We start from the raw sequence: 11,739 nt of genomic DNA, 5'->3' as shown, positions 1-11,739 counted from the left end.
TCAGGAGCCCTCTCCTTACAGGACAGGAGGGAGAACCCCAGAAAGTGCATCTGCCCCCACCGACTCTCCCTGCCTAGATCCCTCCGACTGCCGCGATCCCTAACACGCTCCCGGCTTTCCAGAGCGCCGCTTCCCGGGTGGATTTGGAGGGCCCCTGGCCCCGCTCCTCCCTCGTGCTCGCTCCTTGGCTCCGCCCCCGGCCGTGGCTCTGCGGCTCTCCCAGGCTCCCCCGCCCCGCCCCGGCTTTGGCTCCGCCTCCGGGTCCCCCCACCCCGGCTGTGGCTCCGCCCCCGGCTGTGGTTCTGCGGCGCTCCCAGGCCCCCCCGCCCCCCTCTCCCGGCTGTGGCTCCGCCCTCGGCTGTGGCTCCGCCCCCGGGCTCGCACGGTTGTCGTGGAGAGGGACGCGGAGGCGACGCCACTGCGGGCGGGGCGGGCAGTGGCCGCGGAGTAGAGACCCCCGGTTCGGCCGTCGCCTGGGCGAGCCCCCACGGAGTCCTGTGTCGCCTCCTCGCCCGGTGAGCCGTCCCAGAGTCGCTGCGGACCGCGCCGGCATGTCGGGCGAGGCGAGTGCGCCCGGGGCCTCCCCCAGGGCCCCGCGTCCCGGGACCCAGAAGTCGTCCGGCGCAGTGACCAAGAAGGGGGATCGCGGGGCCAAGGAGAGGCCGGCCACCGTCCTGCAGCCGGTGGGCGAGGAGGAGCCCAAGAACCCTGGTAGGCGGGCGGCGGGGCTCCGCGTGCGCTCGGCTTTGCCAGGGCGGGTGGGCGCCGTCCTGCTGCCGGGCGCTGCACTGGTCGTGCGGGAAGACGCTCTGGTGCGCCCGACAGCCGAGCGGGGGAATCGTGGCATCTCTGGTGCTAAGGAGCGTTGTGTTCAGCAAGTGCACGTACCCAGCTCCTGGCACATGGCGGGGTGTTCTGCGTGCTAACCGTTATTAGCAGTGTGGCTTCGGGCACCCTCCTTCTCTGTAGTACGGGGATGTGAGGAGCGGTGGAGTGGACCGTGGGGAAGTGTTCTGTAAACTGCGATTCCTTTGTTCCTCCACAAGCATACGTTGTGCACCTGTGTGACCAGCTCTCTACTCCATCTCGGAATACAAACCCCAGTACTCCCAGCCCAGCTCCTGGAACTCAGCTTGGCAGATGTTTGAATCGAACTTGATCCTAGAGAACCCACACTGTGGTTTGGGATGGTGACAAATGCGATAAGATGTGATAAGATGTATGAGAGAAGAGGGCCCACGGAGTGATAGGAGGTCGCGGGGGAGTGGAGTGGAGGAGAGAACCCACCAGGAGGTGACTTTGAGTTTCACTCACTCATTCATCCAACAATTACTTTTTGGATACGGAGAGAATACGCACACAGTCCTTTCACGTTTTCTGGGAAAAGAAAACCACAGCACAGTACAAGTAAGCGTGTGGCTCTGTGTGCTGCAGGTGACAGAACCCCAACCCAAACAGATGATACATGAAGGGGACTTTACTGGAATTGGAATTTATTATTATTATTTTTTTAAGTAGGCTCCACACCCAACAAAGGGCTCAAACTCATGACCCTGAGATAGAGAGTCACATGCTCTACCAACTGAGATAGAGAGTCACATGCTCTACCAGCCAGGAGCCCCTTTGGGAAGGCTTCTGGATTCAAATCCATCTGCTTTGAGAGGGACAGGGGCTTGCTGTCCCTGGACTCATGGGAAACAGACTTGGGGGGAGGCTCTGATTGTCAGACCATGGACCGGTGCCAGTCCCCACACACCGCTCTGTATGGACAATGGCGTGGAAGCGGAGAGAATGAGGCAGGGAGGTGGAGTATGAGGCGTTTCAACAGGCCAGATGGGTAGTTGGAATTGAGCGGTGAGGGAAAATGGATTAGGCTTCCTGGAAAAATACTTCCCAAGTAGAAGTAATAAGAATTGGTGGTCTTGGCTGGGGTGGAAAGAGAAGGACATAGCAAGAAGAATTCCCAGGTTCCAGGAGGCGGGCTGAGGTGCCATTCAACGCAGACAGGAAAGCCTGGAGGAAGGGCGTGTGAGAGAAGACCTCCGAGGGGGTATGTCGGCTGGACAGCTGGACACTTGGGTCGGGAGCCCTCGAGAGAGGGCAGGGCTAGAGATGTCACTTTGGGAGCTGCTGATATCTGGGTGTATTTAAGGCCTGGGAAGGAAAGAGATCCCGTGGGGCAGGAGGGAGTGTAACCAGAGGGCGCAGAGCACTCAGGACCCAGCCTAGAGCTGTTAGGGGAGGCGCAGCAGGCAGCCAAGTGCAGTCGGCCGGCCGACAGGTGGGAGAGAATGGGGGTGACCACTGCCCGGGGCGCTGCGCAGGGCAGCACGGCGGTCAGGGCGGCGCTGTGTGCAGCGCGGCAGGTGCAGGGCTCAGAGCGTGATGGCGGCAGCAGGAAGGTTTTAGGAAGGTTTACGGGTTTAGAGGAAATCCCATCTGCTGGCTTCTGTTTCTCGAGAAGTGCAAAGGCAAGGTCAGTAGTGAGAGTGGGGAGGGAGCGTGCGAGGCGGGGAGCAGGAGCAAGGCCCTTCCGGAGCGGCGCGGTCCCCCAGGTAACAGCTCGCCAAAGCGCAGACGCCGAGCGAGTCGGGCGGGCGGCGAGGTTCAGGCAGGCAGCGCGCTTCTGGAGCCGCGGCGGCCGTCGGGGTGCTGGCCGGGAGCTCTGGCATGGCCGGGAGCTTGTTAGAAATGCAACTCCCCGGACTGCACCGGGTCGGTGGAATCAGGGTCCCTGCGGGGGGGGGGATCTGACTGGGGGGGCAGGAAACTGACTGGTTCTCCTGGTTGTTCAAGTTTGAGAAGGTCTGTTGTGGAGAAAGGTGGCGTGGGTGAAGCGGGAAGGGTGGAGGGGCTCCCGCAGCAGGGGGAGCAGCGCCTGCGGGCAGGCCGTGTGCCCAGCGCAGCTGGGCGACGGGGTTCCGCCGGGGCCTGTCCAGGGAGCTAACATGTCCTGTGTGCCGCGCTCCGCCTGATGGCTGGGCCCACGAGGAACGTACCTCTCGCTCCTTTGCCACGAGAACCCTCCAACCTCTCTTGTCTTGTCCCCACGAACGCCGAGCCCCTGTGCTTCCAGCCATCTCCTGCCTGCGGGCAGGCTCCTGCTGCCCCTGGGTCGGCCTGCAGCCCCGGCGGCCGGGCGCGGTGACGGTGCTGTGGGGGCTCCGGGCTGCCCGGCCCTTGGAAGAGCAGGCTGGCGCCAGGCCAACCCTTCTGCCTGCAGATTCCCCCAGGGGCCGGGGACACGCCTCCCCGTCTCCAGGAGCCGCTCCTTCCTGGGATGCCCCTGGGGAAGCAGAAGGAGCAGGGGCCTCCGGGGACTCACTCAGGGCTGCACATCCCTCGGGGTGCGATGTGGCGGGCGCCTGTCTGAATTAGTGGAACTCTTGAATGAAGTGGTATTTCTAAAGCATTTAGAACAGTGCGGGGCAGGAGTAAGTGCTATATACCGGTTTGCCGAGTAAATAAAAGCCGGAGGCTCTGCGGGAGCTCGGCGTCCAGGTGGGGTGCGGGGGGGAGGGGGGCTGGGACTGGAGAGGTGCTCCCGGGTTCCTGCCTTTGCTCACAGCAGGCCTGGGCTTCTCCCCCACCCCGCCCCGCCCCGTGACCCCGGGCCGTCCCAGCGAACCAGGGGCACGGGAGGAGGCTGGGCGGGGGACACTGTGGGAGGTGCAGGCCCCCGGGGGGCCGGCCGCGGAGGGGAAGCGGCCTTGACCGGTGGCTGGCTGCAGGCGCCCGCACAGAGGTTAGGCGCCCCGGGTTGTGTGCATCCTGCGCCCTCTGGCCCCCCTTTCTTCGGGGTCTGGATTTCCCGCTGTTTGCTCTCAAGTGTTCTCAGCTGCGGGTCTTTACAACGCATTTTACGTTTAAAAAATGGTTGTAAGGACGTGCTCCTTGGAGGAGGGGTCCCAAGCCCCCGGCGGGTGAGCCCGGGGACGCGGGACCCCGCAGGCGCCCGCTGCTCTCTGCTGCCCCCCAGTGGCGGCCTCGGGCACAGCCGCCGTACCCTCCCGCCGCCCCGCAGAGGAGTACCAGTGCACCGGGGTCCTCGAGACGGATTTCGCGGAGCTCTGCACACGCTCGGGCTACACCGACTTCCCCAAAGTTGTCCCCCGGCCTCGCCCGCACCCGGCCTTCGTCCCCTCCGCCTCGATGTCGGAAAAGACCACCTTAGGTGAGTGCCAGAGGAGCCCCGGGGGTGCCTGCCAGGGTCGCCTGCCAGGGTCGCCTGGTGCTACCCAGCCTCCCATCGCAAGGCGGGCCGAAAGGCTGGGGCGCAGGGCAGTGTGTGCGGCCGCGAGGGGAGGGTTCAAAGTCGGGGGGGTGGAGGTGGGTGAGTCTCCCGCCTTCCTCCCCAAACCCCAGCCCACCCCGGCCTGGCCCAAGAAGCAGCACCCCCAGGCTGGGGCCGCCCCCCCACAGTGAGCGGTACTCCCCTGCGGCTGCCCTCAGGAGGGTGGCTCTGCTTCCTCCCTCCTCACCCCGTCTCCTCGCACCCCTGCCTCCTAGATGATCAGCGCCTGTCGGGGTCCTGCAGCCTCAACAGTCTGGAGAGCAAATACGTGTTCTTCCGGCCCACCATCCAGGTGGAGCTGGAGCCCGAGGACAAGGCGGTGAAGGAAATCTACATCCGTGGTGAGCCCCGCCGGGCCCCCAGCCCCGCTGCCCCCCACCCAGGCCTGAGGCGCCTTCCTCCTCCTCCTCCTCCCGCAGGTTGGAAGGTCGAGGAGCGGATCTTGGGTATCTTCTCTAAATGTCTGCCTCCGCTCAGCCAGCTGCAGGCCATCAAGTGAGGGGACACAGGGCTGGGGAAGGCAGAAGGCCGGTGTGGGGCCGGGGGGAACTGGTGGGCTCTGGTGGCTTGGGGGAGAGAACTGAAGGGGCCCGGAGACCCCGGGACTGTGGGGGGTGGGGCATGAGGGAGGGTGTGGCTGGAGGGGCCTCCGAGGGAAGGAGGTGAGGCTCCAGCTGGGTTTCTCTACCTTCCAAGTCCAGCTTGTGGAAGGTGGGCCTGACCGATAAGACCCTGACCACCTTCATTGCCCTCCTGCCTCTCTGCGCATCCACGCTCAGGTCAGAGAGGCGAGTGGGGAGTGGGGAGGGCCCTGGCGGGGTGGGTAGTTGGGGGACGAGAGTGGCATCCCTGCAGAGGGGTGTGTTGGTTTTGAAGCTCCAGTCTGACCAGAAGAAGCAGGTCCCTTTGCTGCCACACCAGGGCCTAGAGAGCCTGGCCTTCGGCCCCGTCCCTCCTTGCCTCTCCCCCAGTCCCACCACCATCCACTCTCTCCCTGGAGGTTTTCCCTTGTGCCGGCTGCCTGGGGCCTGCCGCTGGACTGGGGGCTGGTCAGGATCAGGCAGTCCCGAGAGGGAGAGGAAGGATTTAGGACAGACACTGCAGGCCTGCGTGGGCACCGTGGCGGCGGGGACTGCGGGCAGAGCAGTGCCACCCCATTTCATGGGTGTAGGACAGGGAGACAGCAAGGCTGCCTAGAGGAGGTGGTGCTGAGCTGAGCTGTGAAGGAGGAAGAGGAGGGGGCAGGAGCTCCTTCCCGAGGCTCCCCCAGCAGCCTTGACTTACCCTGCCTCACAGAACACACCGCCGGTGGTTCACATGCCTGGCCCACCTGCCCCGGTGGGTGGGATGGACAGCTGCCCAGGGCCGGGGTGGTGTCCTCAACACTCTTCATATAGAACACCGTGAAACATGACTTGTGTCCATCGTGGGAATTTGAAACAAATTAGCCAGCAGAAACAAAACTGTAGAATTCATTTTAAGATACAAAAATAGGGGCTCAGGGGCCTGGGTGGCTCAGTCGGTTAGACGGTTAGACGTCTGCCTTCGGCTTAGGTTATGATCCCAGGGTCCTGGGTTGGAGCCCCACATCGGGCTCCCTGCTCCGCGGGGAGCCTGCTTCTCCCTCTGCCGCTCCCCCTGCTTGTGCTTTCTCTTTCCCTCTTTCTCTCTGTCAAATAAATAAAATCTTAAAAAAAATAAGATACAAAAATAAGTCAGATCAACATAATCAAATAATTTAAAATGAATGTAATCAGCTTTAGGTGAAAGATGAACCAACACGAAAGGTTGAGCATTGATACTAAATAGTGGGAGAATATTTTTAAGTAGTGGAATTTCTAGCCATTAGTTCAGTTTTTGTTGTGACTTGGAAAAGGTCCTCTGTTCCTCTTGCCTCACAAATTCCCTCTCAGGGTAGTGGCTTGAAGAACCACCATTTCTTTTCTCCGGGTGTGAGATAAATCCGGATGCAGCTGAGCTGGGGGCCGCCAGCTCGGGGGGGCTCTTGGCTGGGGATGGTGTCACCTGGTCACCTGGCTGGGTTGCAGCTTCTGCCCCCGAGCTGCGCGCGCGCGGCCCCTGACCGGCTGCCCGTGGGTAGCCCAGCGCATGCCCCGGAGCCCCTACTGCGGAGGCCGCAGCCCTTTGGAACTTGAACTTAGAAGGGACGTCTCACCACTTTTGCCATATCCCATTCCATCGGAAGGGAGTCACTAGGTCCAGCCACCCTCCGGGGCAGGAAGTGGTGGTCACAGGGGTCCTCACTGAGGCCACGTCACCACAGGCCCCTGTCGCTGGGGAGTGACCCAGCCACACTTCTGTCCCATATAACTTTCTCTGTTGGAAGGCCATCCTTTGACTCTGTTTCCACGCTGCACCTAGAGACCCACACCTCCTCTCTGACCCCTTCCCTCCCGGGGCCTCAGTGGTGCCTCCTGGTTCTCGGACCTTCCCCGTCCACAGGAAGGTGTCTCTGGAGGGCAACCCGCTGCCCGAGCAGTCCTATCACAAGCTCATGGCGCTGGACAGCACGTGAGACTGCTTTTTCTCGCCCCCTTTCTCTGCGCCTGTTCCCCAGTCCAGGTCAGCCGTAGTCCACCCTTCCCTGCCCTCCACCACCTGCCCACGGACCCTCGGTTCCTACCCCTCCACCCTCAGAGGTCAGGCCCTCCGGAGAGGCGAGCCCCGACCCCGCGTTGCTAGCGAGCCTGCTCTCCCCCCACACGCGCAGCATCTCGCACTTGTCCCTGCGGAACAACAACATCGACGACCACGGGGCGCAGCTGCTGGGCCAGGCTCTGTCCACGCTGCACAGTGGCAACCGGACCCTGGTCTCGCTCAACCTGGGCTTCAACCACATCGGGGACGCGGGCGCTGGCTACATCGCGGATGTGTGTGTCTGGCGGGGCCCCGGAGCGGGGAGCGGGGATCCGGGGAGCGGGGCAGCCGCCGCAGGGCTCACACACGCCGCCGCCCCGCCCCCGCCCCAGGGCCTCCGGCTGAACCGCGCCCTGCTCTGGCTGTCCCTGGCGCACAACCGCATCCAGGACCAGGGCGCCCTGAAGCTGGCCGAGGTGGGTGCGGCGGCGGGGAGGGTGCCGGGGTCCGCCACTGGGGTCTGACCCGGCCACTCGCCCCAGGTCCTGCGCCCCTTCGAGCTGACACACACTGAGGTGGTGGAGCGCCGCCGCCTCCTGCTGGAGAAGGGGTCTCAGGAGCGCTCGCGATCGGTGAGCCCCGCAGCCCCCCGCCTGTCCTAAGCCGGCCCCTCCGTGCAGGCCTAGCAGGCACCGAGCTTGTCCCCGGGAGGCAGTGTGTGGGGCAAGGGGAAGGATAGAGTTCGAGCCCGAGCAGGCCGGCCACAGCCCCGGAGCTCGGGCTGTTGGCTCAGCTGCGGAATGGCGGCTTCCTGGGGCTGCCGGGAGGACTGACGCTGAACTCATGTAATGCACCTGGAGCCGTGAAAGGGTCCTGCTGCTTCCCTCCCAGCGTGAGAGTCTGAGCCCCCACCCCAGCGTCCCCCCGTCCCCAACAGCAATGTCGCGTTTGGGCAGGGAGATGGGGTGGGGGTGCTGTCAGTCCAGCCAGGCATGAGGCTCCCCTCACTCCTCCTTGAGGAAGGGGTTCTGGCTGCTTCTTCCATCCCCTCCCTTTGTGAGCACAGCCCTCCTCCTCCCGACACGGGGACTCCAAAGCAGAGCGCGAGAAGAACCCCCTGATGGGGGTCAGCAATGCTGCACTGGCCGAAAAGTCAGACAAGACGCCCACAACGAAGACCCCGAAAGGCCTGGGCAAGAAAAAGGAGAAGTCAGGGGTAGGGGTGCTGCGAGCCATGGCCCGCAGTGGGGAAGCTTCCGTGGAGCGCAGGCGGGGAGGAGAGAGGGGGCCTGGGGGCCAGAGCTGGCCGTTCCCACAGCGAGCAGGGCTTCCCCGGCGAGCAGGGCTCTCGTGTCTCCTTGCGCTCCACAGAACGGGGTGAAGAAAGAGGAGAAGTCAGGGTCAGGGCAGTCACCCACACAGGGGACCCCCAAGAAAGAAGACGCCACCAAGGTGGGCAAGGGAAGTAAGTGTCGCCGCCCACCGGTGGCCCCTCCTTGCTGTCGGGGAAGGAAGAGCAGTGGGCTGGACGCGGGGCCCGTCCTCCTGGTGCTGGCCTCTCTGGCCGTGTTTCCTTCCATTGGCGAGCCCCCCATCCTGCCCTGTGTCCCCGGCCTGGACCCCCGTGGCACCGCCCTCAGGGAAGGGACCCAGCCACAGAGTTCTGTTCCCGTTGGGCCTGATCCCAAGGTTTGAGGCCCGTTCCCTCTGGGCCCTGGGCGGTATGGCCCGGCCCCGCGGTGCATCCTGGCTCATCTCCCTGCTCCAGAGGTCACCATCCCCGAGCAGAAGCCGAGCAAGGGAAAGGGGCCTAAGACCGGGAACAAAGAGAAGCGCAGCTTCCTGCTGGAGTCCGAGGTAGGCTAGGGGAGCGGGGGTGGGGGTGGTGGAGGTGGGGGTTGGAGGGGGGGATGGGGAGGGGGAAGGAGGCGGGCACGGTGGGGGGTGTGGTGGCGGCAGCCGCGCCTTCCCTGCAGCCCCTCCTGGGGGGGTCTCTCCTGCTTCCATTCGTGTCCTATCGTCCACGCATGCCCCCCCATCCCCGCCGGGCTCGCTGGGCTGGGGGGCCGTAGGAGCTCAGTGCTCACCTTTCCCTGTTGTCTCAACTCTCCCCACGCCCCGGGGCCGCCAGTCACTTCCCCAGCTCTCCTCCGCTGGTGCGCTCCCCCTTCCTCCTCACCCCTGTCAGCAGTCCCCCAGGAAGGCAGGGCGTCTTTAGGGTCCTGGTGTCGCCCCACCTGTGCACGGCTCCTGGAGACCGTCTCTCTTTTGCTACGAGAGCCTGCCTTCCCCCTTCCACCTCTGACCGGGCTTGCACCTTGCTCCGAACCTTCCGGACTGCTGAGCCCGCAGCGCCCACCCGCCCCCGCCCTCAGCGGCCCCAGGGTCTGTGTCCTCACCTTCTGTCTCAGTCAGGAGCCGGCCGCCCCAGGCAGGGAGGGGCCTCTCCTCTTGGGAGTCTTCTCTGCCTCCAACAACTTACCAAAGAGGAAGGTCACGGGGAGAGGGGCTGGGGGGCCTGCCTTAAAAACAACTTTTTTTTAATTAAGTAATCTCTATGCCCAGTGTGGGGCTTAGACTCACAACCCTGAGGTCCTAGTGGCAGGTCCCCCCCAGCAGCCAGGCGCCCCCCTGGGGTTTGCTTTGCCGGGCCTGACCCCTGTCCTCCTTGCTCTCGCTCTTGGCGGAGGAAAACCCCCACGGCACATGCTCGGCACATGCTCGCTGCTTCGCGCTTTGGCTCTGGCCGGTTCCTCGGCCTGGACCGCCTTCCTCCTCCTCCTCCTCCTCTGCAATAAGGACCGCAGGCCCCGCCGGCCTGGGAGCACAGGCACCTGCTCCCGGAGGCTGTTCTGGGCTGTGGGCCTCCTCGGGGCTGCACGGACCCTGGCTGCTCTGGGGCGGGGGGGGGGGGGGGGGGGGGGGGGGGGGGGGCGTTGCGTCACTCTGGCTCCCGGCTCACTTTCCAGGGTTGCTTCTGGGCGGTGCCCGCTCATCTCTGTCCCTGCAGCACTGAGGACAGAGAGCGCACGGCGCCCCTGGGCTCGGCTGCAGCCTTCTCCTGCTTTAGCAGCTGGTTGCCGAGCCTTCAGAGGTGGTTAGCCCTCTCCTGGAGCCTGTGGAGCACCGAGAGGGGAAAGTGTTCATGCCCGGGAACAAGGTCCTTTTGCACCTCAACCTCATCCGTATGTTTGCCGAGCACCCCTGTCGTCCTCCCCCAAGGCCACCTGGGCCCCGTGCAGCTGGGGGTGGGCAGCCCCGACTCCATGGAGCAGAACATGGTTGCGCCCCGGCTGGGCATCGTGAGGGTGGAGGCCGTCCCGCACAGGGCTTGGGGTGAGAGCAGGTCAGGCGAGAGAGACGCGGGAGGGAGGACAGAGGCAGGGAGGCCAGAGGGGGAGTCAGAGGAGTGAGGGGCAGGGGCGGGGGGCCACCTGGGCGCTCCCCCCGCCAGGAAACCGCATCACCGAGGTGGGGTTGGAGGGCTTCCTGGCCACCGTGCAGCACCAGGCCCAGTTCTCCAAGTCCAGGAGCGCGGCCAAGGGCCCTGTGGGGCTGCTGTGCCTGTCACTGGCGGTGAGTCAGTCCCCTGCTCCCAAGCAGGTCTGGGGGCTCCCTCATGCCTTTCCCACAACCACCTCCACCGCTCTTGCTGCCGGACCAGCAGCGATGTCCCCCTGCCCCGCCCCACCCTGTCCCATCAAACTGTCTCTTCCCAGAGGACTGATCCTTATCCCTTTGTCGTCTGTCACCTTCCTTTCCCTCCTTCAGAAAAACTGCTTCTCCCCGCAATGTCCCCCGTACACCATGATCCAGGAGCTGATGCTGCCAAGGGACCCCATCAGTAAGGCCAAGCCCAGGGAGGAGGAGACCACGGCTTCCTCCACCTAGCCCCCTCCCCCTTCTTCGGCAGCAGCTCTGCTCCCTGTGTGGTGGGCTGGCCTCCCTGGGGCAGAGCTCCTGTCGTTAACAAAGTCTATCATCGCTGTACTTTCCCCCTTGCGGTTGTCTGAACACTGTTCCAGAACTACACGGAACATTTGGACTGAGTCTGTTCATGTCACGCGGCCTGAAATGGCTGAAGGGCTTCGCAGCTCTGCTGGGGATGCAATTGGGCCCTCGGGCGGGGGCAGCCGGGGCTGGGGGGCGGCACCACGCTCCCGCCTTCTCCCTGCCTCCTCGGCCCCGCTGCTTGCTCTCTGCCTGAGCTCCCTGGAGGACAGGGGACGCGCCAGGGTGCATGTTCAGCCTTTGGTCCAGAGGCAGGCGGCGGGCAGACTGGGCTTGTAAACCACCCGCACAGGCCCGGTGGAGGGGGCACGGGTGGGGTGGACGGTGGGGCTCGGGCTCCACCATTCCAGGCGCCCACTTCTTCTGCGTCTCCCTGTTGGGCCCAGGCATCTGGTCACTTCGGAGGAGACGGGGACTCAGCTAAGGAATGCAGAGTTGGTAGGCTACTTCGGAGAGGGGAGAGGGTGCGAAGTCTCTCCGCATCGGCGGAGTGAAGGCCAAGCACCATGAAGCCCAATACCTTCGCCCCAAATGTTGGCAGTTTGAACCCAGGGATGCCCCGGTGGCAGGTGGGCTGGAGGAGCCTGGAGAGCGGGGGCCTCCCCTGAGATCACCTATGGACGGGGCCCAAGGAGTACGGGGCTGGCCTCTGGAGAGTTTCCAGAAGCGTCCCTTCTGCCCTAGCATATCCTCTCGGCCCATGGAGATCTGCTCTCCCTACCCCAAACTCCTGCTCTGCGGGGCTCTGCGGGGCTCTGCGGGGCTCAGCGGCTCTGCGGGGCTCAGCGAGGCTCTGCGGGGCTCAGCGAGGCTCAGCGAGGCCCTGCAAGGCTTTG

General features: G+C 64.5%; 1 protein-coding gene across 1 annotated transcript; it reads left to right on the top strand.

Annotated features, from left to right (window-relative positions):
• The first annotated feature begins 551 nt into the window (after positions 1-551).
• On the top strand, positions 552-10,783 carry LRRC71 (leucine rich repeat containing 71). The gene is made up of 15 exons (XM_032398261.1): positions 552-711; positions 4,025-4,174; positions 4,510-4,635; positions 4,714-4,789; positions 4,996-5,073; positions 6,758-6,826; positions 7,026-7,185; positions 7,285-7,368; positions 7,435-7,524; positions 7,959-8,108; positions 8,264-8,357; positions 8,661-8,749; positions 9,966-10,077; positions 10,347-10,468; positions 10,664-10,783. Exons 1-15 carry the CDS (start codon positions 552-554, stop codon positions 10,781-10,783), a joined length of 1,680 nt encoding a protein of 559 aa, XP_032254152.1.
• Positions 10,784-11,739: the final 956 nt, after the last annotated feature.

Source organism: Phoca vitulina, unplaced genomic scaffold (genome assembly GCF_004348235.1).
Source record: "Phoca vitulina isolate PV1807 unplaced genomic scaffold, GSC_HSeal_1.0 scaffold115, whole genome shotgun sequence".
Classification (NCBI taxonomy): Eukaryota; Metazoa; Chordata; class Mammalia; order Carnivora; family Phocidae; genus Phoca; species Phoca vitulina.
The sequence above is the reverse complement of the archived record's forward strand: the minus strand, read 5'-3'. Positions and strand labels throughout refer to the sequence as shown.